The sequence below is a fragment of the Balaenoptera acutorostrata genome, chromosome 17 (genome assembly GCF_949987535.1).
Source record: "Balaenoptera acutorostrata chromosome 17, mBalAcu1.1, whole genome shotgun sequence".
Lineage (NCBI taxonomy): Eukaryota > Metazoa > Chordata > Mammalia > Artiodactyla > Balaenopteridae > Balaenoptera > Balaenoptera acutorostrata.
In genome coordinates, this window is record NC_080080.1 from 593,569 (window position 1) to 617,982 (window position 24,414).

The 24,414-nt window shown below is 53.0% G+C and overlaps 3 protein-coding genes across 18 annotated transcripts in view; 1 reads left to right on the top strand and 2 right to left on the bottom strand.

Annotated features, from left to right (window-relative positions):
• MROH1 (maestro heat like repeat family member 1) overlaps positions 1–11,406 on the bottom strand; it is a 66,674-nt gene extending 55,268 nt beyond the window's left edge. For 4 of the 16 annotated variants that reach the window (XR_009005775.1, XM_057531828.1, XM_057531829.1 and 1 more), the window contains exons 1-2: positions 11,196–11,404; positions 536–638 (exon numbers count right to left, since the gene is read on the bottom strand). The gene's annotated coding sequence lies outside the window, so the exon portion shown is untranslated. Of the gene's footprint in view, positions 1–535; positions 639–8,498; positions 8,798–10,588; positions 10,876–10,983; positions 11,138–11,195 lie in introns of those variants that run through there. The other 12 variants (XM_057531823.1, XM_057531824.1, XM_057531817.1 and 9 more) reach the window with 9 other exon arrangements.
• Positions 11,407–15,466: 4,060 nt separating this feature from the next.
• Positions 15,467–18,120, top strand: LOC103002140 (testis-specific serine/threonine-protein kinase 5-like). The gene is given in 8 exon segments (XM_007166924.2): positions 15,467–15,760; positions 16,131–16,238; positions 16,405–16,598; positions 16,682–16,746; positions 17,067–17,199; positions 17,294–17,409; positions 17,736–17,852; positions 17,954–18,120. Coding segments are annotated over 8 exon segments (1,194 nt in total).
• A 1,068-nt stretch (positions 18,121–19,188) lies between these two features.
• On the bottom strand, positions 19,189–21,115 carry HGH1 (HGH1 homolog). The gene is made up of 6 exons (XM_028161734.2): positions 20,440–21,115; positions 20,267–20,367; positions 20,070–20,168; positions 19,776–19,867; positions 19,556–19,678; positions 19,189–19,468 (listed from the first exon to the last, which is right to left on the bottom strand). Exons 1-6 carry the CDS (start codon positions 21,063–21,065, stop codon positions 19,289–19,291), a joined length of 1,221 nt encoding a protein of 406 aa, XP_028017535.2. The 5' UTR covers positions 21,066–21,115; the 3' UTR covers positions 19,189–19,288.
• Positions 21,116–24,414: the final 3,299 nt, after the last annotated feature.

Consider the following 24,414-nt stretch of genomic DNA (forward strand, 5'->3'; position numbering starts at 1 on the left):
GGTGGAATTAAAAATGAGTGAGAATTCTAGGGCTTCTCTGGTGGCGCAGTGGTTAAGAATCTGCCTGCCAATGCAGGGGACACAGGTTCGATCCCTGGTCTGGGAAGATCCCACATGCCGCAGAGCAACTAAGCCCGTGTGCCACAACTACTGAGCCTGCGCTCTAGAGCCCATGAGCCACAACTACTGAGCCTGCATGCTGCAACTACTTAGCCTGCGCACCTAGAGCCCGTGCTCCGCAAGGAGAGAAGCCACTGCAATGAGAAGCCCATGAACCACAATGAAGAGTAGCCCCTGCTCTCTGCAACTAGAGAAATCCCGTGCACAGCAACGAAGACCCAACGCAACCAAAAATTAATTAATTAATTAATTAATTTTAAAAAAATAAGTGAGAATTCTAGATCAAGAAGGCACACTGGTCCTAAGCATTCACCCATCCCACCAAAACCTCAGTGAAATGACAGAAAAGATGCATGTTTTAAAAGAACAAACCCACAAGAGCACTAGAAAATAAGAAAAGATAAAATTAGCAGACCAGAAGCTTCCAGGAATCCCAGGCAGACAGAAAGCAGATGGAGAGGACTGGTTTGAAGCCCGTGGCATCAGCAAGGTGTTTCCCCTTTCTTCCTGGAAAGCATCTGAAAATAACAAGGAAAACAAGAAATAAAAACACATATTCCATTGGCAGCAGAGCAAGAAGGTGGCAGAGAAACCCCACACCCCGAAAAGCTGAAAGGCGGAAAGCGCCACAGCTGGCAGGCAGGTATGAGGTGCACTGGCCATGGGCTTCAGAAAGCCCACAGGACACTTCTCAGAGGCAGGCACCCCCGCACATGGAACCCACATCCTGAGTTCCCAGAGCCGGTCTGAGTTTACAAGGCAAGCAGCCAGTTCCTGGGGCAGAGGCTTTGCCCTGTGAAAAGCTACAGCTATGTCCACGCCTCAGAGAAAAGGGGCTAACCAGCTCCAGCTGGAACATCCTTCACACAAGTGCAGACAGATGTGCTCACTCGACTCAAGCAGCAGCAAACGCAAACAAGCATAAAAGACGTCAGCCCCTGGCCCACCTGGGAGGGATGGACCAGTTTGCCATCTCAACCAAAACAACTAAGAAACTGAACAAAACACGTGAAGCCATAGTTCTCAGGCTGTTGGGCAACAGGAAACGAAGGGCAGGGAACCCCGAGTCACTCCAGCTCATCACCTACAGGGCACATGCAGCTGAGGACACTCAGGAAGGCCCAGAGTTAGGACGGGGAGCATCTTGAGAGGCCTGAGTCTTGCTGGAGTTTGCAGGTCTAGTACTAGAGAGAAGTCCAGCGACCTGCAGAGGGTCTCCTGGTCACTCAGTTGACTTACTGGCCAGCACAGGGGCAACAGAATAATGTCCCCAAAGATGCCCATGCCCTCATCCCCAGAATGTAAATATGTTACCTTATCTGGCAAAGGGACTTAGCAGATGGGATTAAGGGTACAGACCTTGAGGTGGAGAAATTACCCTGGATTATGTGGGTGAGACCAGCCTAAGTTCTTAAAAGCAGAGAACCTTTCCCAGCTGTGTCAGAGAGATGAGATGGAAAAAGGGGGAGAAAATCAAAGCATGGGAAGAAAACCCACCATGGCTGGCTTTGAAGATGGAGGAAGGAGGCTCTGAGCCAACGAATGTGGGCACCTATAGAAGCTGGGAACAACCCTCAGCTTACAGTCAGCAAGAAGACACGGCCTTTGGTCCTACAGCCATACAGAACCAAATTCTGCCAACAATCTGAAACAGCAGGAAACAGATCCTCCCCAGAGTCCCCAGAAAGGAGCACAGCCCTAGCAACCCAATTTTAGCCCCATGAGATCCATGTCAGCCTTCTGACCTTAAGAACTTTAAGATAATGAATATGTGTTGTTTAAGCCACTAAGTTTGTAGTAATTTGTTACAACAGCAATAGAAAACCAATACAAGCACCATGTTTAAGAAGAAATTACGGGGGCTTCCCTGGTGGCGCAGTGGTTAAGAATCCGCCTGCCAATGCAGGGGACACGGGTTCGAGCCCTGGTCCGGGAAGATCCCACGTGCCGCAGAGCAACTAAGCCCGTGCGCCACAACTACTGAAGCCCGCGCGCCTAGAGCCCGTGCTCCGCAACAAGAGAAGCCACCGCAATGAGAAGCCCATGCACCGCAACGAAGAGGAGCCCCCGCTCGCTGCAACTAGAGAAAGCCTGCGCAGAGCAATGCAGACCCAACACAGCCAAAAGTAAATAAATAAATAAATTTATTTAAAAAAAAAAATTACCAGGCATGCAAACAGGCAAGAAAACTCAACCCATAATGAGGATGAATCAATCAATAGACACTGACCCAGAAATGATGCAGAGGAAAGAATTAGTAGTTAAGGACATTTAGATTATAATTGCAATTCATATATTCAAGAAACCACAGGAAACACTGAATATGTTAACACAAAGAGGCTAAAGTAAAAGAATGGGAAAAGAAAAACAAGGCTGAAAACTAGTCATAAAAACGCTGGAGTGACTATATTAATATTAGACAAAGTGGATTACAGAGACATAACAATTCTCAACATTTATGCACCTAATAACAGAGCTTCAAAATACACAAAATCAAACCTAATAAAAATGCAAGGAGAAATAGACAAATCCAAAATATAGTAGAAATTCAGCACCCCTCTATCTGTAATTGTTAGAACAAGTGTACAGAAAATCGCTAAAGATACAGAAGACCTGAACAATACCATCAACCAACTTAAGTAGTATTTATAGAACACTCTATTCATTAACAGTAGAATATGTATTTTTTCCAAAATCACATGAAACATTTACCAAGACTGACCATATTCTGAGCAATAAAACAAGTCTCAATAAACCTAAAAGAATTCGAGTCATACGAAGTACGTTCTCTGACCACATGGAGTTAAATTTGAAATCAATAAGAGAAAGCTATCTGAGAAATCCCCAAGTATTTAGAAACTACTTAATATGCTTCAAAATAATGCATGAGTCAAAAAAGAAATCAAAAATGAAATTAGAAAGCATTTTGAAGTGAATGAAAATGAAGACATCAAAATTTGTGGGAAATGTATAGCACTAAATGTCTGTATTAGAAAAGAAGAATGACTTTGTGATTTTGAATAAAAGAAACCTCATTTAGCAGGGAGTGCGGAGGCCAGAGTGGGAGCTCCTGTGCACTACCACTCCAGGTGAATCACAGACCCAACAGGAACAGTCACGACTTGCATTCCCAGCAGGAAGATGTCTCTACTTTAGGACCCCGGCAAGAGGAAGGAAGATCTCTCCTTGCCCAGCAACAAGCCCAGCAGATGGGAACCCTCTCTGCTCAGGCAGTGGAAAGCCATCACCATCCTGAACTCTCCCTTCCCTCCTGGGGACTTTCCTTCAGAGCAGCCCCTCCCAAATTCCTCCTTTTTCTCTGTAAAGTAACTTCCTCTCCTTTGTTTGCTGGACTAGCCTATAGTTTTTGCTATAGCATGGTTGCAATTCTCTGTTATTCCCAAATAAACATATTTTGCTGGTGAAATAACTGGCTGTTTTAGTTTTAAGGTCAACAACATCAAATTCCACCTTAAGGGACTCCCCTGGTGGCGAAGTGGTTGAGAATCTGCCTGCCAATGCAGGGGACACGAGTTCGAGCCCTGGTCCGGGAAGATCCCACATGCCATGGAGCAACTAAGCCCGTGCGCCACAACTACTGAGCCTGCGCTCTAGAGCCAGCGAGTCACAACTACTAAGCCCGCGTGCTGCAACTACTGAAGCCCGTGTGCCTAGACCCTGTGCTCCACAAGAGAAGCCACTGCAATGAGAAGCCTGTGTGCAGTAACAAAGAGTAGCCCCCGCTCACCGCAACTAGAGAAAACCCACGTGCAGCAACGAAGACACAACACAGCCAAATAAATAAATAAATAAATTTATTTTAAAAAAAAATTCCACCTTAAGAAACTAGACACTCAAAAGAAGCAAAAGGAAATAATAAGTATCAGTATATAAATCAAAGAAATAAAAACAGAGAATAGAAAAAAAATCAAAGTACCAAAGGCTAGTTATTTGAGAAGATCAATAAATTTGATAACCTCCAGCCTGACTGATCAGGAAAAAGAGAGAAAACACAAATTACCAATCTTAAGAATGAGAACAGTGACATCACTACAGATTCTATAGATATTAAAAGGATAGTAAGAATATATTCTGAATAACTTTTTGCCAGTAAATTGGACAACTTAAAAGAACTAGACAAGTCAATTATACCTCAATAAAAAATTATAAAAATTTAAAAAATAAGAGAAATAGACAAGTTCCTTGAAAGACAGACTATCAAAGCTCACTCAAGAAAAAACAGATAACCTAAATAGCCCTATATCTAATAAAGAAATTGAACTTGTAGTTAAAAGCCTTCCCACAGAGAAAACTCTAGGCCTAGATGACTCCCCTGGGGAATTCTGTCAAACATTTAAGGAAGAAACAATACCAACTATACACAAATTCTTCCAGGAAAACTGAAAATAAAAAGCTCTTACCAGGACTTCCCTGGTGGCACAGTGGTTAAGAATCCACCTGCCAATGCAGGGCACACGGGTTCGAGCCCTGGTCCGGGAAGATCCCACATGCCACAGAGCAACTAAGCCCGTGCACCACAACTACTGAGCCTGCGCTCTAGAGCCCACGAGCCACAACTACTGAGCCCACGCACCTAGGGCTCGTGCTCTACAACAAGAGAAGCCACTGCAATGAGAAGCCCGTGCACCGCAACAAAGAGTAGCCCCCGCTCTCCGCAACTAAAGAAAAGCCCACGCCCAGCAACGAAGACTCAATGCAGCCAAAACTAACTAACTAAATAAGTAAATAAAAACACTTACCAACTGATCCTCTGAGGCCAGCATAACTCTGATAACAAAACCAGACACAGATACTACAAATAATGAAAACTATAGACCAATATCCCTCATAGACACAAAATTTCTTGACAATATTTTATCAAATCATATCCAACATGTAAAAAGGATAATACATCATGACTAAATTGGGTTTATCCTATGAATGCAAGGTTGGTTGAGTATTTTTAAGTGCAGCCAATGTAAGTCACATTAACAGACCAAAAAATAAAAACCATATAATCATCTCAATAAATGCAGAAAAAGCATTTGCCACAATCCAACATCCACTTATAATAAAAATTATCAACAAACAGGAGTAGAAGGGAACTTCCACAACCTGACAAAGAGCACCTAAGGGAAACCTATAAGAACATCCTTAATGGTAAAAGACTAAATGCGATCCCCGTAAGATGGGGGACAAGGCAAGGATGTCTGCTCTCACCCATTCTATTCACTATCAGGCTTTAGCCTATGCAACAAGGCAAGGAAAAAAACAATATAAGGCATCCAAATTGAAAAAGAAGTAAAACTGTTTTTATTCACAGATGATGTGGCCGTCTATGCAGAAAATCCTACAGAATCTACAAGTGGAACCAGATCAATAAGTCAGCTAGCAAGATCACAGGATATAAAATTAACATTAAGAAAGCAACCGTATGGGGCTTCCTTGGTGGCGCAGTGGTTAAGAATCCCCCTGCCAATGCAGGGGACACGGCTTTGAACCCTGGTCCGGGAAGATCCCACATGTCACAGAGTAACTAAGCCTGTGCACCTCAACTACTGAGCCTGCATTCTAGAGTCCACAAGCCACAACTACTGAGCCCATGAGCCACAACTACTGAGCCCACGTGCCACAACTACTGAGCCCACGTGCCACAACTACTGAGCCCACGTGCCACAACTACTGAAGCGCACGCACCTAGAGCCCGTGCTCCGCAACAAGAAAAGCCACCGCAGTGAGGAGCCTGCGCACCATAATGAAGAGTAGCCCCCGCTCGTCTCAACTAGAGAAAGCCCACGCGCAGCAACGAGGACCCAACACAGCCAAAAATAAATAAATTTTTAAAAAATTAACAAAAAAAAAGCAACTGTATTTCCATATACTAACAATAAACAAAAATTGAAAAAGCCACACCATTTGCCACTGAGCAAAAATTATATGAAACATTTAGGGATAAATTTGACAAAAGATGGACCTGCTGAGAGATATTAAAGAAAACTTAAATAAATGGAGAGAAATACGGTACAAGGATATCAATTTTTTGCAAATGGATCTACGGATTGAAGGCATTCCCAATCAAAATCCCAGAATGCTTTCTGTAGAAATTGACAGACTGATTCTAAATTCATATGGAAATGCAAAGGACCTAGAATAGCCAAGACAACTCTGAAAAAAACAAAACCAAAACAAAATTGGAGAACTTACACTACCTGACTTCAAGACTTATATGTCCAGTTTTCAACAAAGGTACAAAGGTACAAAGGCAACTGAGTGGAGAAGAGATAGTCTTTCAACAAACAGTACTGAACAACTGGACACCCACATACAATAAGTAAACTCCAATCTATACCTCACACCACACACAAAAACTCCAAATGACTCACAGACCTAAATGTGAAACTTAAAACTATAAAACTTCTGGAAAGAAACAGAAGAAAATCTCCATGACTGACACCAAAAGCAAAATCTATAAAAGAAAAACTTGATAAACTGAAATTGTCCAAGCATTGCTCTTTGAATATGCTGCTAAGGGAGTGGCAACTGAACGGGCGAACACCTCTAAGGCCGCCACTCAGTGACAGACATGCCATGATCAACGTCAGCAGCCCCCCCCAACCTCCTCACTCCACCCCCACCCTGCACATCAGGCAGCAGGTGCCCTGCTCCTTCTCTGAGAGCTGATCCCTGGTGGCCGCCTCACCTAACCCTGCCTTTGGCCACTTCCTCCACGCTGAGTGCTGGCCTTTGTCAAACGCAGGTCACATCACGTCACACCGCTTCTCACTGATCTTCACTGTTGCCCACAGAATCAAACCAACACCTTCAACGAGGGCTGTCGCAACCTAGACCCAAGCCCCTCTCTACTTCTCTCTCGCCCCTCACGCTGCAGGTGTCCAGCACCTGAACACCGTGGGCCAGGGCTTCGGCTCTCGTGCCTCTGCTTCTGCTGGTCCCTACAAGCACCCTGCCCCGCCCTGCCCCCTCCACCCCGGGAAACCCACTCATTCCTCAAGGGCCAGTCCCTTAGCACACCCCTCCAGCGGGTGACCCAGTGTTCCTGCAGTCCTGGCTCCTACGGGGACTGTGGCATCAGTTCCAAACAGTGACAGTTGTGTGTGCCAGTCTGCTCCAGCACACTGTGAGTGGGGAGAAGAGTTGTGGTTTATATCCTTAGTATGCATGCAATTTCAAAAAACAAACAAAAGCTGTTCATTGAAGGAAAAGACCCAAAATCCTCCCATAAGACTCAATATTATAAAACTGTCAATTTTCCTTCATCTACAAATATGTGATTCAGGCTACTGGAGGGTGCTTGATAAAATGGTTCCAAAGTTCATATGGAAGAATCAACATACAAGAGTAGCCAACTAAATTTTGAAAAGTATGTGAAAAGGATTTGTCCTATGTTATGTTAAAACGTATTAAAAGGCTACCGTAATTAAAACTATGCTATTGTTCTAAGAAGAGGTGCACAAATCAACAGAACTGTATAGAAAGTCCAGAAATAAACACCAATAAGGAAGAAAAAGAAAGGGAGGATTTTAAATAATGAAGACAGATTAGCCAATAGCGTTGGAACATCTAGTTGGGCACTTAGGGAAAAAAATGAGTCTTCCCTACATCTTTCCTTACCCCAAAATAAATGCTAGATGGATACAAGTGTTACATGTAAAAATGACATGTTAAGTCCTAAGTAGAAAATACAAGTACACATTTTATAGTCTTGGAGTAGGAAAGGACTTTCTAAGCCAGACACAAAAACCCACACACCTTGATGAATGTTGTTCAGCTGACTATATAAAATTTTTTAATTTCTGAAAGTCAAAAACATACATAAATTGAAGACCATATCCATATCCATACACCTATGCCCACAACCCTACACTCTCACAACTCACCCCATCCTCAGTGGAGCATAAAGTAAATACAAGACGAAACAAGTCAAACCATTCATAACAGGTATGACAAGAGGCTAATCTGTCTAATATTAACATGCAAAGGAGCTCATCCGCATCAACAAGACAAACAAGAAGGCGGGCGGCAGGCAGACGGCCAGTCCAGCACTGGGCTCTCCCCGCGTCACGAGTGAGCGGCTGGGAGTGAGGCCTGCACACAGCTGCGCTCCGCCAGCACCAGACGTTGTCAGTGCTGTGGCCACCACACAGGTGCGTACAACCAGCAGAGCCCGTGGAGTGTCCCCCACAAGCCCAAACGGTCGCACTGCGTGACGGGATCACCCACCTCTCGACATCCGTCTACAGAAGCCCTCCCGTGAGTACAGAGTGTTAGAAAACACACATATGTCAATCAGGGATCTGGTTAGACTTTTTAAAAAACAAGCACTGGAAAAAGGTGGTAGCCAAGTAAGTATAAACTACCTGGCTGGTGGATGAGCCGGGCTTGACCGGTTTTGTGAGTTTCCACCTGCTGCCCCTGCCCCAAGGCCAGGAGGTTTGTGCAGCAGACAGACCTGTGAGCACAGAGCTGATGGCAAATCAAGGTGAACACGCTGCAGGGGAAGGGGGTGCAGAGACAGGGAAGGGTCTGGGAGGCTTCCTGCGTCCCACAGGATGCAACGACGAGGCACCATCTCCTTTAATCTGCACGGCCAAGCAGGTCTGCGAGGGACGTGCTGTCAGCAGCTGGTCAGCAATGGGGCGGGACTCCGCCAGGACTGGCTCCTGCACTGCCCTCCACACCTGCCCAGATGCTCCCAGCACAGGGCACGGAGCAGGGCCAACAGGGTCCTCCTTCCCATGCTGGACACGCTGTGGGTGAGTGCAGAAGCAGCTCCCTCCTCCCCCTCCCACCCCTCCTCCTCGCTCACCTGTACTCAGCATTCATTCAATGGCATTTAGTAATGCCCACCAGGTGCTGCCCCCACCCACAGAGCCCCTGGCCTGAAAGATGCCCACTTGTATCATGGCTGCCACATGAACTGGCACACGCTAACAGAGGTGCTGGTCCAACTTTGCTGAGCCGGAGGGGGTTTAGAAGTGGGTGTGGGAGGCCAAGGAGGCCACACACAGCCCAGCCCAGAGGCAGCCAGGAGCTGGTCTGGAGGATAGGTGTGTGAGGGGAGACTGGGAAATCAGGAGGCCCTGGGGGGTCACGGGAACACCCCACCCCCACCCACGCACAAGGCCCAGGGTCTTCCCCTCTTAGCACAGGAGCTAGAGAAGGAATCAACTTCCACAGTCACCGACAAGAACCCGGGCAGATGACCCAGGAAACAGTCCCTTGAGAACACTGTTTCGCAGCACAAGCCATGCCCGGCAGTGTCACCCCCGAAACTGGGCGGCCCTCCAGCTCAGTGGAGAAAGCGCATTTCTCATGACGCCCAGTAGCCAACATTCCTTGAGCGCTGAGCAGGAGCTTTCCTGGAGGCCCTACCTCAAGAAGATCAAGTAACTCGGCTCCATGAAGGGGCTCACGAGGTCTGGGGCTGCTGATCACAGACCAGCAGCGACCCGGCTGTTCACCTGGGCCTGGGGGGACCCTGGGTCTGAACTAAGCACAGACACCTGCTTCCAGGCACAGGCGACAGCTGTGAAGGCGAGGGAGCAGGCAAGCACCCACGGGTTCCACCTCTGATCCACTGAGGGCCCTCAGCAGGCAGCAAACAGCCTTGGAGGAGTGAGAAACAGCAAGACGCAGGTCCAAACAATCCACCGCAGCGTGGACGTCGGTTTCAAGGTAACCAAGACAGCTCAACTCCAGGTGATGCTATTCTGACACCAAAGAGAGACGAGAGACGCGTGCTCACTTGACCCTGCTGACAACAGCATCCCCAGGCCCTTTGGCTGCCAGGACCATAGGGGCAACCACGTCACAATCATGCCACCACTCAAGTGTCCCACACTGATGATTCCCGCTTGGGTCTCCTGGGGCCCAGCGCCTGCTGGCCATCTCCATCTGGACCACCATCGCCACGCACACTCAACAGCTCTAACACCATCGTCACCCCGACTTCTCCCCGACCCCCACCTCACCTGCCTCTTTTCCTGTGTCATCATGCACTCAGCTACATGGGTCAGAGGTCAGCATCACCCCCTCCTGTTCCTCCATCTCCCTCCCCACACCCTTCGGTGACTCACTGACCACCTTCTTCCCCACCTCTACCACCATCCCTTTCCAGAGTGGTCCCCTCAAGCCAGCCTCCACCCCAACCCCACCTGCCCCCCCACCAGGCAGCCGCCCCCGCTTACATCCCCACACCCGCCCCCTCTGCCCCCCACACCCCTTTGTGCCTCACTGCCCTTGAGCTTACCAGTCAGCCCCGCCCCCACCCCGGCTGGGCCGGCAAAGGGGAACCTCAGGCCTTAGCTGTGCTGGCGCTCCAGGAAAACCAGAACCCCAAACTGGGCCTAAGAGCCCAGGGACTGGGAGCCAGCCCTGGCCTAGCACCACCTAGCTCTCACCCGGATTGCCAGCGGGACTTCCTGCAGCCCTCCAGCTTCACGCCTACCTTACATGGCCAGTAATCCTCAGGACTGTGGACAAAGTACCTCCCTGCTCGACAGTCAAAGACAAAATGGAACGAATACAACGGCCCCTGCGCGTTGGGACTCTTCGGGTTTAGGCTTAGCTTCCCACAGAGAGGACCCCGTTTTCCCCCCCGGGGGAGCAAGGACGTGGACCACACGCCTCAGGAGCGACAGGCGCTAGGACTGGGGACCGAGCGCCCCCCAGGGAGGAGACGGGCACAGAGACCAGGTACCCCGAGTCCCACCCTGGGAGGGGACGGGCACGGGGGCCGGGCTCCCCATGCCGTTGCGAGGAAGAATGTGAGCGGCTCGGCTCCCAGGGCGCTCTTCCGGGTTGTGACGCGGCAAATCCGGCTCCGCGCGGGGCTGGGCGCACCTGAGCCCGGGGAAGGGGGTGGTCTCGGCCCCGCGACGCCCGGGACCCTTTCCGCGCTCGCCCGGTGACCTTGGAGAGGCTCCCCCTGACTCGGTTTCCCGCGGCGGGCTGGCCCAGGGGGCGGCCCGAGAGTGCGCAGCCCAGGCTTCCCCGAGGGGCGCCTCGCCGAGTGACCGCCGCCAGCCCCGATCCCCGGCCCCGACCCCGTTTACCTGAGGAGCCGCGGCAGCCGCAGCCCGGGCGCCGCCCTCCCGCCTGCCGCTGACCGGAGTGGGCGGGGCCACGCGGCGAGCCCACCGCCCCCCCCCGCCAACCGTGGCCTGGCGCGCGGCAGCCCGGCTCCGCCCCCAAGCGACCTCTGCGCTCACTGGTCGGAGGTGCGTCCCTCTCGCCCTCTCCACCCGGCCCCCCCGAACCCCAGAGAGTCAGAGTGCGCAAACTCCGCCTCCCGCTCGGCCCCGCCCCCGGCCGCCCCGTGACCGCCACACCTGACTGTTGGGCGCCAGTAGGGCCGCCCTGTCGGCCTCAGGGCGTGCCGCCGGCCACTGCGCAGGCGCGGGACCCGGCTCCCTTCCCACTCTGCTGTGTCCTCGTACGACGTTTACACCGCGATGATCTCGGCACACAGACACCGCCCCACATACTGGGAGAGGCATCGGCGACGCCGGCTCGGCGCGTCAGTGCGCCCAAAGCCGGTCTTCTCACAACCACATACCTGTCCGGGTACACACGCCACGTGGGCCTGACCTGGACACACACAGGCACTGTCATGCCGTATATCTCTCACACATGAACACACACTGAAAACCCAACCAACACCCCAGAGACCCCAGGGCCGAGGAACCCTCCGCAAACAGGTACACACACGCAAACTGGAGGCGCACGTCCAGTATGCCCACAGACCGTGGGAATCAAGATGAGCAGGCATCAGTGAAACTCCTAGGGACTTCCCCGGTGGCCCAGTGGTTAAGAACCCACCTGCCAGTGCAGGAGACACGGGTTCCGGGTTTGAGCCCTGATCCGGGAAGATCCCACATGCCGCGGAGCAACTAAGCCCGTGCACCACAACTACTGAGCCTGCGCTCCAGAGCCCGCGAGTCACAACTACTGAGCCCGCGAGCTGCAACTACTGAAGCCCACGCACCTAGAGCCTGTGCTCCGCAACAAAGAGAAGCCACCACAGTGAGAAGAAGCCTGCGCACCACAACCAAGAGTAGCCCTCGCTCCCCACAACTAGAGAAAAGCCCAGGCCCAGCAACAAAGACCCAGCGCAGCCAAAAATAAATAAATAAATTTAAATAAATAAATAAATTTATTAAAAAATAAAATAAATTTTAAAAATAAATAAAACTCCTAAAAAAAAAAAAAAAACTCCTATAAGAGAACATAGGCAAAACATTCTCTGACATAAATCGTACCAATGTTTTCTTAGGTCAGTCTTCCAAGGCAATAAAAGTAAAAGCAAAAATAAATAAATGGGACCTAATCAAACTTAAAAGCTTTAGCACAGAAAAGGAAACCATAAACAAAACAAAAAGACAACCTATGGAATGGGAGAAAATATTTGCAAATGATGCGACCAACAAGGGCTTTATTTCCAAAACATACAAACAGCTCATAGAACTCAATAAAAAAAAAAAACCAATCGAAAAATGCACAGAAGGGACATCCCTGGTGGCACAGTGGTTAAGAATCCGCCTGCCATTGCAGGGGACACGGGTTTGAGCCTTGATCCGGGAAGATCCCACATGCTGCGGAGCAACTAAGCCTGTGCGCCACAACTACTGAGCCTGCGCTCTAGAGTCCGCAAGCCACAACTACTGAGCCCACGTGCCACAACTACTGAAGCCAGCATGCCTAGAGCCCATGCTCTGCAATAAGAGAAGCCACTGCAATGAGAAGCCCATGCACTGCAACGAAGAGTAGCCCCGGCTCACCACAACTAGAGAAAGCCTGCATGCAGCAATGAAGACCCAACTCAGTCAAAAATAAAATAAATAAAATAAACAAATTTATTTTTTTAAAAATGCACACGGGGCTTCCCTGGTGGCGCAGTGGTTGAGAGTCTGCCTGCCGATGCAGGGGACACGGGTTCGAGTCCTGGTCTGGGAAGATCCCACATGCCGCGGAGTGACTGGGCCCGTGAGCCACAATTACTGAGCCTGCGCGTCTGGAGCCTGTGCTCCGCAACAAGAGAGGCCGCGACAGTGAGAGGCCCGCGCACCGCGATGAAGAGAGGCCCCCACTTGCCACAACCAGAGAAAGCCCTCGCACAGAAACGAAGACCCAACACAGACCAAAAAAAAAAAAAAAAAATGCACAGAAGACGTTTCTCCAAAGAAGACATACAGATGGCCAATAGGCACATGAAAAGATACTCAACATTGCTAATTATTAGAGAAATGCAAATCAAAACTATAATAAGGTACCACCTGACACCAGTCAGAATGGCCATCATTAAAAAGTCTACAAATAACAAATGCTGGAGAGGGTGTGAAGAAAAGGGAACCCTCCTACACTGTTGGTGTGAATGTGAAGTGGTGCAGCCACTATGGCAAACAGTATGGGGGTTCCTCAAAAAACCCAAAATAGAGTTGCCATATGAGCCAGCAATCCCACTCTTGGGCATATACCTGGAGTAAACTATAAGTTGAAAAGATACACGCACCCCAGTGTTAACAGCAGCACTATTTACAACAGCCAAGACATGGAAGCATCCTAAGTGTCCACTGACAGATGAATGGATAAAGAAGATGTGGCACATATATACAATGGAATACTACTCAACCATAAAAAAGAATGAAATAATGCCATTTGCAGGGACATGGATGGACCTAGAGATTATGATGTTAAGTGAAGTTAAGTCAGAAAGAGAAAGACAAATATAACGTTACCTTCCCCTTGAAATACCTGGAGCAGCTTCTCTTTTCCTAACCCCCAGGTCAGTAGCAAACCAGTTAGTTTGTCCATATTTTCTATACTCCAGGCAGTTTGCTAGACAAGGGTTGTGGGTGAGCAAGGGAATGTCAAACACCAGCCTTGTTCTCAAGCAGCTCACAGTCCGACAGGGATGACAAAATGTGTCGCAGCAGTTCAATTCCAAGCATTCTAAGGCTCTTCCTGCAGCGGGAGCACCCCATGGACTGGATCCCAGTGGGGACAAGTCCAGTCCACAGACACTGCCAGGACGGCAGCCCCCAGCCACTGTGCCATCCAGCTCACAGAAGAGAGACGACGACTTGGGCCTCAGCTGTGTCGTCTGGAAAGGGGGCATTGCTTGGTGGTGCTCAGATTTGAAATCCTGGCTGTGAACTGCCTACCACAGGACAGGCACGTTGGGCGTGGTCTGTGCACAGGAGCAGGACTCTGGGAGCTGGTAGTTGCAGCTTAGAACAGCACCTGGCTCACAGCAGGCACTCAGGAAACACTGGCTGCTACTCCCCATGGTAAAAGCACTCACAGAAGACGCCAGGGGCCAGGAGAAGGGAGGGACCGTGTTGGCTCATCTCTCCTGGAGCTGGGGGTTTGAGGTGGACCCAGGCGGGGGCGAGGGTTACTTGCTTGCTTGGGAACGTGTCATCAAGTGTGTAGAGAGCTCTGGGGGAAAGGCCTCTGCAGCAGGTCTTGGCCTGAGCAGAAGCTTCCAGGCCTCAGCAGAGGAAGGTTGGGTGGCTTTGGGAATTCTCTGGCTGGCCAGTGTTTTGTTTGTTTGTTTATGTTTTTTGGCTGCGTTGGGTCTTCACTGTTGTGCGTGAGCTTTCTCTAGGTGCGGCAAGCAGGGACTACTCTTCGTTGCAGTGCGTGGGCTTCTCATTCCGGTAGCTTCGCTAATTGTGGAACAGACTCTAGGCGCGTGGGCTTCAGTAGTTGTGGCTCATGGGCTCTAGAACACAGGCTCAGTAGTTATGGCGCACGGGCTTAGTTGCTCCATGGCATGTGGGATCTTCCTGGACCAGGGATTGAACCGGGGTCTCCTGCATTGGCAGGCGGATTCTTAACCGCTGTGCCACCAGAGAAGTCCCCAGGCCAGTGGATGTGACTTGGCACTTTCACTGCCAAAGGCCTGGGTTCAATCCCTGGTCAGGGAAATAAGATCCTGCAAGCCTCACAGCACCGCCAAAAAAAGGCCTCTGGTTCTCACCCCAGAGAATGGGCCTCACGCAGGGCAGGGCTGGTTCCAGCAAGATGTTCTTAGGGCAAGCAAGTCCTGGGGGATAGGACACCCCCTTCGAGGGCACAATGCAGGTACAGCTCTAGAACCTTCCATTCTAGAATCTGCCCCTGCTATCCCAGAGCCTGCCTTCCCCCATGCCAGTCCATGGTTGTGCAGCTGTGTAAGCCTCCCACCCTGGGCTCTTAGCCCTGGTCCCTCCCCTGTCTCTGCCCCAGTCTCAGCAAGACTTCAGAAACTTGGCTGCAGCCTTGAGGGGGCGCAGGTCCCAGCTGGCCTCCTGCAGCCCCATCACCCCTATCCCGCTAACACATGTCAGGCCTCAGCCATGCCTCCTGTCCCCCATCCCCAAGGCCCTGCGGTGAGCTGGATGGCCCCAACCCCTTCCGCAGTGCCCTGACCTCCAGAAGGTCCGACCAGACCTTCATGGACCAGAGAGCCTTCATGGAGCAGGTGTGCGAATGCAAGGACGATGGCTACCTGCCTTCCTCCAAGAAGATCGGCTCTGGGGCCTTCTCCAAAGTCTACCTGGCCTATGCCATGCAGGAGCGCATACAGCACAACTCCAAGCTGGCCTCTGACCCGCGGGGCAAGCGCCACACCACGGTGAGGCAGGCCGCCTCCTCCCCATGGGGTGGGGGATCCGTGGTTCACCCTCCAGCCCAGCCCTGAGGCCCCTGTCCTGACCCCACTCAGGCACTTCCCAGGTGCTCTGGCTCCCTCCTGGTCCTGCATCCTCCCTGAAGGCCAAAGCTCAGGCAGGCTGATCGCTCCCAGTTCCTGGACCCCTTGAACACCTAAGTGCCTGGGACAGGAGTGGGCAGGAAGACCAGAGCTGCCCCCCGAGGACGCTGCTCACCGCGCCTTGCCCCGGCCAAGTTCAGCAATGTGCACAAAGGCCACAGGGTCTGTTCTGCCACATCCCGCCCCCGAGGAGCTGTGGGCTTCGCACGGTGGCCACCCGCCATCCCCGCAGGTGGCTATCAAGATGGTCTCCACCTCTGAGGCCTCTGTGGAGTTCTCCTGCAAGTTCCTGCCCCGTGAGATCTCGTCACTCAATGCTACCTACAAGCACCTGAACGTGGTGGGCAGAGACCCCAAGACATCCTGGCCCCCTCCTGCCCAGCGCAGGCCTGCCCCCTTCCCCTCCTGGGACCCTTCCGCTTGAGCCCAGCCCCATCCTGAGACCCCAATCCAGTGTGCCTGACGGCCCCTCCTCGGGCTGATGGCAGGCAGGCGGGACCCAGTAGGTGCAGCTCTACGAGACCTACCAGAAGAGCTGGCGCGCCTACTTGGTGCTGGAGCTGGCGGCCCGTGGTGACCTGCTGGAGCACATCAATGCCGTGTCTGACCACTGCCGCTGCCCGGGGCTGGAGCAGGAGGAGGCCCACAGGCTGTTCTGGCAGCTGGTCAGTGCCGTGGCGCACTGCCACAACTCAGGCATGGCAGTTGAGGGCGCCGCCCAGCCCACCCGCCCACCGCATGGAGAGACCCGCCTGAGCTCAGGCCCAGCCTCACCTCCGCTTCCCCATGCAGGGACCTAAAGTGTGAGAGCATCCTGCTAGATGACCGAGGCTTCCTAAAGCTGAGCGGCGAGCCTGCGGCCCAGCCCCCAACCCTGCCCCCAGCCTGCGCCAACTCTGACCGAGGTCGTCAACTTCTGCGGGTCACACATACCCGACTCTTGCCCCAGCCAGGCACCCAGCGTCTACACTGGCTTGCTCCAGACTTCTGACCCCAGTCTGCCTTGTCCTTCAATCCCCCTAGGAGGCCTACACCCCACCCTCGCCCAGAGCCACACTTGCAGTCACCCACACGCCCCATGTCCACCACACAGCCATCCCGCAGGAGCCCACTCTCTTACACCCTGCCCCTCACCCGCCACCCCGCCCTCCCTGTATGCGCCCTGCAGACTTCGGCTCTGCCAATCGGTCGGGGCTATAGAACTCGCTGCTGAGCACCTTCTGCGGCTCTGTGGCCTACACAGCCCTGGAGGTCCTCACGAGCAAGAAGTACAGCGGGGGGCAGGCTGCCCCGTGGAGCCTGTGAGCGCCACCTCACGGGCTCCAGGACCCCTAGGGAGGGGCAGGGAGTGGCGGGGTGGGGAGGGGGCACGCCCTGAGAAGCCCATGCCCCCAGGGGTGTCATCCTCTACGCCACGGTGACCAGGAAGCTGCCCTTCAAGGAGCATCAGCCCCACCGCATGCTGTACCTGATGCGCTGGGGCCCCACCTTACGGCCAGGCCTGTCCCCAGGTGAGCGCCTCCACCCTGCGTCCCTCCCCCGTCCCAGCCCGCACCCAGGTGGGCGGCAAGGGAGAGCTAGGTCCGGAGAGGGGGAGATGGGTTGGCGGCCCCGCTAAGCTTGAACCCTGCACTAGCCCAGGGCAGGCCGCCTCACCTCTCTCTGCCTGTCTCCCCACGTGTGAAACACGGACACCCTCCGGCCGTTTGGGAAGACAGAATGGGACGACCCCTCCGAGCTGCCGGCATTGTTGGCCGTGATGGCCGCGGGCTGGGGTGCGAGAGGGGCGGGGGGGCAGTGGCATCTGTAGGCCGCATCCTTGAGCCCTCACCCGCAGAGCGCCAGGACCTGATCCGAGGCCTGCTCCAGCTGCGCCCGCGAGCGCACCTGCGCCTGCAGCAGGTGGCCGCGCACCACTGGATGCTGCCTGCCGCGCATGCGCTCTTCCCGCACAGTGCTCAGCGGCGTCACTCCAGGTGCTGCATGCCCACCAGTGTGTGCAGGTGGGCGGCTCCTCAGCGCCCCACGTGACCCTCCCACCGCGGTCGGTTGCAGAGAAGACTGAGGAGTCCCAGCTCCCAACGTCCCCAGACAACGTGCAGCCCAGCGCGGACTCAGATCCCCCAAGGCCGCTCCTGCACCTGCAGCGACCCCAGCAACAGGGCACCCACCCCTTGAGAGCGCCTGTGGTCCGGCGCCCGAGCCCAGGGAGTCTCCCCTGAGATGAGGTGCGATTCTGCCGCGCTGGGACTCTGGAGCACGGAGACGGCCAGTCGCGCGGTGGGCCCCTCCAGGCGTCCGCTGTCGCTATGCTCCGTGTCTGCCATCCGGAGCGTGCCTGGGCACTACTTGGTTAACTGAGGGCGGGTGGGAGGGTGGGGGCAAGGTCAAATAGAGCGTTTATTCTGTGGAGCCAACGGTGTGGACTTCTCAATGCAGGAAGAGGGCCGCGAGCCTTGGGGCATCTGGAAAACAGTCCACATACCTCCAGGCCAGAGCTTTAATTTGTTTGGGGGGAGCAGGGGAATAGAGAGGGGACCGCAGAGGAGGGAGACACCCGGCACCCATGAAGAAGCCAGCCTTGATGGGCGCGCCAGTGGAGCTGCCTCCAGCTTTGGAGGGTGGTCAGGGGAAAGACGAGCCAAGGGCAAGGCTGCAGGCACATTTGGGAGGCTCTCAGCTTGGTAGGCGAGAGGTTCTGGGGAGCTGAGGCTCAGGCAAGCCGACCAGGGAGAGGGCCTAGCTAGTGGGGGAGAGCGAGGGCATCAGGTCAGTCCAGGACTGGGAAACGGGACTTGAGGAGCGTGCAAAGAACTGAGGGTAGGTTTAGGCACAGGTGGAAAGGTGGGGAGCATGAAGGGGAGGCGACACCCAGCAAGTGCTCCGAGGACAGGGTGTGGCTGGTGAAAATCTCAACAGGTGAGCCCTTTGAGGCTGGGTCTCAGGCAGGGCCCCAGGATGGAGGGGCCTGGGGTGGGACTGGTACCAAGGGGCACTGCAAGCACCTGGGTGCCCCCCTATGCCCAGACCCCTGTAGCACCCTTGGGACTGGGAAGCTCCAGCTAGCCCCTCGGGCTTGCAGTGTTTTTCTGTCCAGCCCTGCTGGCCATCCCCCTGGAGATACCTGAGCAAGTCATAGGGTTGGGCCAGCTCTGGCTGAACAGTCCTCCTCTGAGCAACCAGCATTCTTGCTGGAGCCAACAGGGCACAGGGAGGTGCCCTCAACCCTCAGCAAAGACCTGGCGCTTAAGAACAGCTCTGCTTCTCAGCAGAGCAAGGGGACCCAGAGCAAGGGGACCCAGAGGCCTGCCAGCGGCTGCAGGCAGACCTGGTCGGGGAGGCCTGGACGGATGGCGAGCAAAGGTGGGCCTGGAGCTGGTGGCAGGCACCTCAGGTGGGTGCGGCTACCTCTGCCTGTGTCTCTGGGGCCAGCTCCAGCGCCTGCTGCACCCGCTCGCACTGTTCCTGCTCCTGGCGGTCCTGCTGCTGCAGCTGTCGCTCAACATCCTCAGGTACTTGCACCTCCAGCAGGTTTTCCATGCCATGCTCTGGCTCATCCCCAATAAGAACCTGCCAGCAGGGCAGAGGCAGGGGAAGCAGGTGAGCAGCTGGCTGGCACGCTGTGGATATCCACCACTCCCCCAACCCTGCACCCACCTGGATGAGTTTCTCACAAGTCACCCGCACATCGGGCTCTGGCTCCCAGTTGTGCAGCTCGCGCAGGATCAAGTAGGCTCCCTGGTCCCTCACCTGCTTCCGACCAGGTGCCGTGGCCGTCAGCTGGGAGAGGGCAGAGGTTATCCAGACATCAGTGTGCTAATATATAAGTGTGTGTGTGTGGGGGGGGTGACGTTAATGTAGCAGTACTCCTGCTCACCAGCATGATGGCCTCAATGAGCATCTTGCGGATGTCGGCATCAGGATCTCGCTGCTTGTCTTGTGGCAGGTATTGCAGGTCAACGGGCAGCCCTAGGGGTGAATTCACTGGGTCCCTATGCTGGCCCCTGGACTGCTAGGCAAGACCCTGCCATTGTAAGGCCCATCTGTGCTCAGCAACTCCCTGCTAAAAGGTTTCAGAAGGGGCCCTGATCTGGACACCTCCTTCTGCCTCTCCCCCCACTGGCCTCCCCTCCTGCCAGACCAACCCTGAGGCTCGACCCAAGCCACTCACGCTCCATCTCCTCCTCGGAGAAGTCCTCAGGCCCAGCCAGGGGCAGTAGCAAGAAGGGGAGAATGTCCACCTCAGGCCCAAGCAACCACTCATGGTGTCCTGGGGAGAAACAGGAACGGAGGCCAGTCCAGAGGGGTCCCAGGGTCCAGTCTATTCCTCCCATTCCCCGACACGACAACTTCTCCACCACCACTCACGGTGCTCGAAGCAGCAGTTTCGCAGTGTCCCCACCACCCCGCCCCTCCGCACCGAGGAGTCCGGGTATTGGGTAAGGGGCAGCAGCCGCTGGACCACGCACCTGGAAGGAAAGACCACTCAGTGCCGTCCCTGCTCACTTCCACCCCCTCCCCGCGAGCGCCCTGGGCTTCACCTGTCGGGGTCCAGCAGGAAAGCGCGCGTCGCAGGACGCTGGCTGAGGTTGGAGAGCATTGGCCCCAAGTAGTGCAGGGGCGCGCGGGCGTTGTAGCCGGGAGTGCACAGCGCGCGCACCAGCCGCTCCAGGCCCGACTCCCCGGGCTCAGCGGCCGCCAGCGCCGCCATCAGCGCAGTACATGGCACCGGCTCGCGGCTGAGGTTAGCCAGCACGGCGGCCGCCTCCTCGGCCCAGGGCCACTGTGGGTCCAACGCGCAGCCCAGCAGGCGGGCAGGTAGTCCGGGCTCGGCCGCCAGCAGCGGCTCGTGCAGGCCGGGGTAGGCGGACAGATTGACTAGCGCGCGAGCGGCGTCTCGGGCCGGGGCGGGAGCAGGGGCCACCGCCAGCTCGACCAGAGCCCGCAGCAGTGCCGCCTGGCCGGCCAGCAGCGTGCGGCCGGGCCCCGAGCCGGTCAGCGCCAGCACATGCTGCGCCGCCGCCGCCTGCAGGTCAGCCCGCGCCCCGAGCGCCAGGAAGGGCAGCAGCTTCGCCGCCTCCGCCTTCGGGCCGGCTTCCAGCATCGGCGACCCTACGGAGACGAGGCCACCGGCTGACCCGCCCACGTCCCCTTCGTCCTCCCGCATGCCGCTCGGCGTGCTCCGCTACGCAAGCCCAGCTATGCGGTCCGCCTACAGGTGGGCAGCGGCCCCGCCCACCAGGGTACCGGAAGCCACGGCGACCAACCCGAGGCTACCGACTCTGCGCAAGGGGCGGGACCGGCGCGCGGAGGCGGGGCCACGCCAAGGCCCGGGGGATTGTGGGATTGGGTGCCGCCCGGAAGCTGGGGACCTCGGGCTCTGCGCGGTGGTGGGGGTCGTGCAGGGACAAGCTTTGGGCCCCGGCATGGCACCGTCCCTTGGGGGTCCTGCCAGCCGCTGATAGCGGACCGATTACATTCCCTCTTCCTTCGTGATTGGCAGACATCCGTCTTCGCGGGAGGAAAAGCAGGATCAATTACAGTGATTGACTTTCTAGTGTATTCCTGGCATAATCTCAGTTTGATCGTGATATATTTTCGTTTTTATATATGGTTGTATTCAGTTTGCGAAATTTTTTTTTTTTTTTATATTTTTGGCTGTGTTGGGTCTTTGTTGCTGCGCGCGGGCTCTCTCTAGTTGCGGCGAGCGGGGGCTACTCTTCGTCCCGGTGCGCGGGCTTCTCATTGCGATGGCTTCTCCTTGCGGAGCACGGGCTCTAGGCGCGCGGGCTCAGTAGTTGCGGCTCGCGGGCTCTAGAGCGCAGGCTCAGTAGTTGTGGCGCACGGGCTTAGTTGCTCTGCAGCATGTGGGATCTTCCCGGACCAGGGCTCGAACCCGTGTCCCCTGCATTGGCAGGCGGATTCTTAACTTCTGCGCCACCAGGGGAGTCCCGGTTTGTGAAAGTTTTGTTTAGAATTTTTGCATCTCAGTCTATGAGGAATATTGGTCTGTAGTTTTCTTTCCTCATGATGTCTTTGTCTGGAGTTGGGTAGTATTGGCTTCAGAGGATTGGGGAAAGTATTCTTTCCTTATGAATTTTCTGGAAGAGTTTGTAAAACTAGTACTACTTCTAAGACCCTGCACAGCCTAAATTAATTAATTAATTAATTAATTTAAAAAAGAACATCTGGGTCTGAAATTTTCTTTCTGGGAAGGTTTTTCAATTACAAATTTAGTTCCTGTAATAGAAACATGGCTATTCAGGTTGTCATTTTCTTCTTGGGCTACTTTTGGTAGTTTGTGTCTTTTAAGGAATTAGTCCATTTCTTCTAAATTGTTGAGTTAATTGTTATAAAGTTGTTCATAATATTCCCTTATTATCCTTTTACTAAATGTAGAATCTGTCGGGGTGTCAGCTCTCTTGTCTCTGATATTGGTAATTTGCGTTCTCCTTTTGTCTTGCCAGAGGTTTGTCAGTTTTATTGATTTTTTTTTTTTAATAAATTTATTTATTTATTTTTGGCTGAGTTGGGTTTTTGTTGCTGCGCACAGGCTTTCTCTAGTTGTGGCGAGCGGGGCTACTCTTCGTTGCGGTGCGCGGGCTTCTCACTGCGGTGGCTTCTCTTGTTGCGGAGCACGGGCTCTAGGTGCGTGGGCTTCAGTAGTTGTGGCTCGCGGGCTCTAGAACGCAGGCTCAGTAGTGGTGGCGCATGGGCTTAGTTGCTCTGTGACATGTGGGATCTTCCCGGACCAGGGCTTGAACCCGTGTCCCCTGCGTTGGCAGGCAGATTCTTAACCACTGCGCCACCACGGAAGCCCTTATTGGTCTTCTTAAAGAACCACCTTTTGGATTCATTTCTTTATTGTTTTCTTTTTCAAGTTTATTGATTACTACTTTGACCTTGCTGTTTCCTTTCTTCTGCTTACTTTGAGTTTAATTTGCTGTTCTATTTCTAGTTTCTTAAGGTAGAAGCTGAGGTCATTGATTTGAGACCTTTCTTCTTTTCTAATATAGGGGTTTCCCCCCACTTATTACCTGACTCATGGGTTATTTGTTATGTACTTTACTTTTACATAGGTTATAAGCCCCTTAATAGATTGATACTATTTTTGTTTCACACTAAGGGCTAGGACGAAGCCTCTAGGGGCAGTGATGCCCAGAAGAGCCACTTACAGGGAAAAATATGCCCCTGAAGTCAGGAGGTCATAAGGTCCAAGAGCCAGGATTTGCCCCGCCTGAGACCCAGAGCCTCAATCCCAATCTAAACTTTCCTGAAAGTCCCATGGAAATTGAGGAAGAGGATGGATTAGTCCAAGCACGTGCCACCTCTCCAAGGCAACCACATGCTCAGGACACACAGATCCCGGCCAGGCCGTAAGAGCTGAAAATTCCTCAAGGTATGGAATTAGAATATTGTGGATAACCTAGGGAAATGATGCCCTCTGGTGGGTACTTTTGACTGAGACAAAAACGTGCACCTTCAGGGCCCACTGGCATGAGCAGAGGACTGATGAGCAGGCCCGTGATTTGACTGGATCAAGGAAGTGTTTACAGTAATCACCAGCTAGGGAGCCTTAAATATGCCCACGGTGAGTTAAAAGATCCAAAGTGTTTGGAAGTGATTTCAAAGTTAAAGGTACAAGAACTGTACAAAGAACCCCCATATAGCCTTGACCCAGAGACCTCAGTCAAATTCCCAGGTCACCCCAGTAATGACCTTTGTCTCACCTCTTGTGTCCTTCAGGTGGGAACAGCTCTTCATGCCCTTGATACAGACCACCAGCCAGCTATTGTGTAGCATGTTCCTCGATTTGCATTTGTCTGGTTGTCTCCTGATTAGATTCAGGTTGTGCATTTTTGGCATGAATGCTCTGGAGGAAATCCTGGGTTCTTTTCATCCTGTCTGATCAGGTGGCACAATGTCAGTTTGTCTCAGTGCGAGAGAGGCTTATTTTGATAACTTAATTAAGGTCGAGTGGCCCAAGCTTCTTCCCTGTCAGGTTACTCTTTTTCTTTTTGTATTTAATAAGTATTTTATGGGGGGATACTTTGAGGCTATGTTAGCACTCCATTCCTCATCCACCTTTCACTCCCTAGTTTTTGCATGTATTGTTTTTTTCTCTGAATTAGTTATTACCGTGTTGGTTACCAAATGGCTATTTTCTAATTTTATCATTTATTGTACGGAAAAAAGCTTTCTCTTTACCTATTTATGTCAATGACATCTCATGGATTCCTAGTTTATTCAAAGAAATATAATACTTTACTGTCATTATTTTGATCCTCAATTTGGTCAGTGGAAGCCCCTTTAAGGAGGCTCCCATGTGTTTTTATTTATTTATTTATTTTTAAAATTTATTTATTTATTTATTTTTGGCTGTGTTGGGTCTTCGTTGCTGTGCGTGGGCTTTCTCTAGTTGTGGTGAGCAGGGGCTACTCTTTGTTGCGGTGTGCAGCCTTCTCATTGCGGTGGCTTCTCTTGTTGCGGAACACGGGCTCTAGGCACACAGGCTT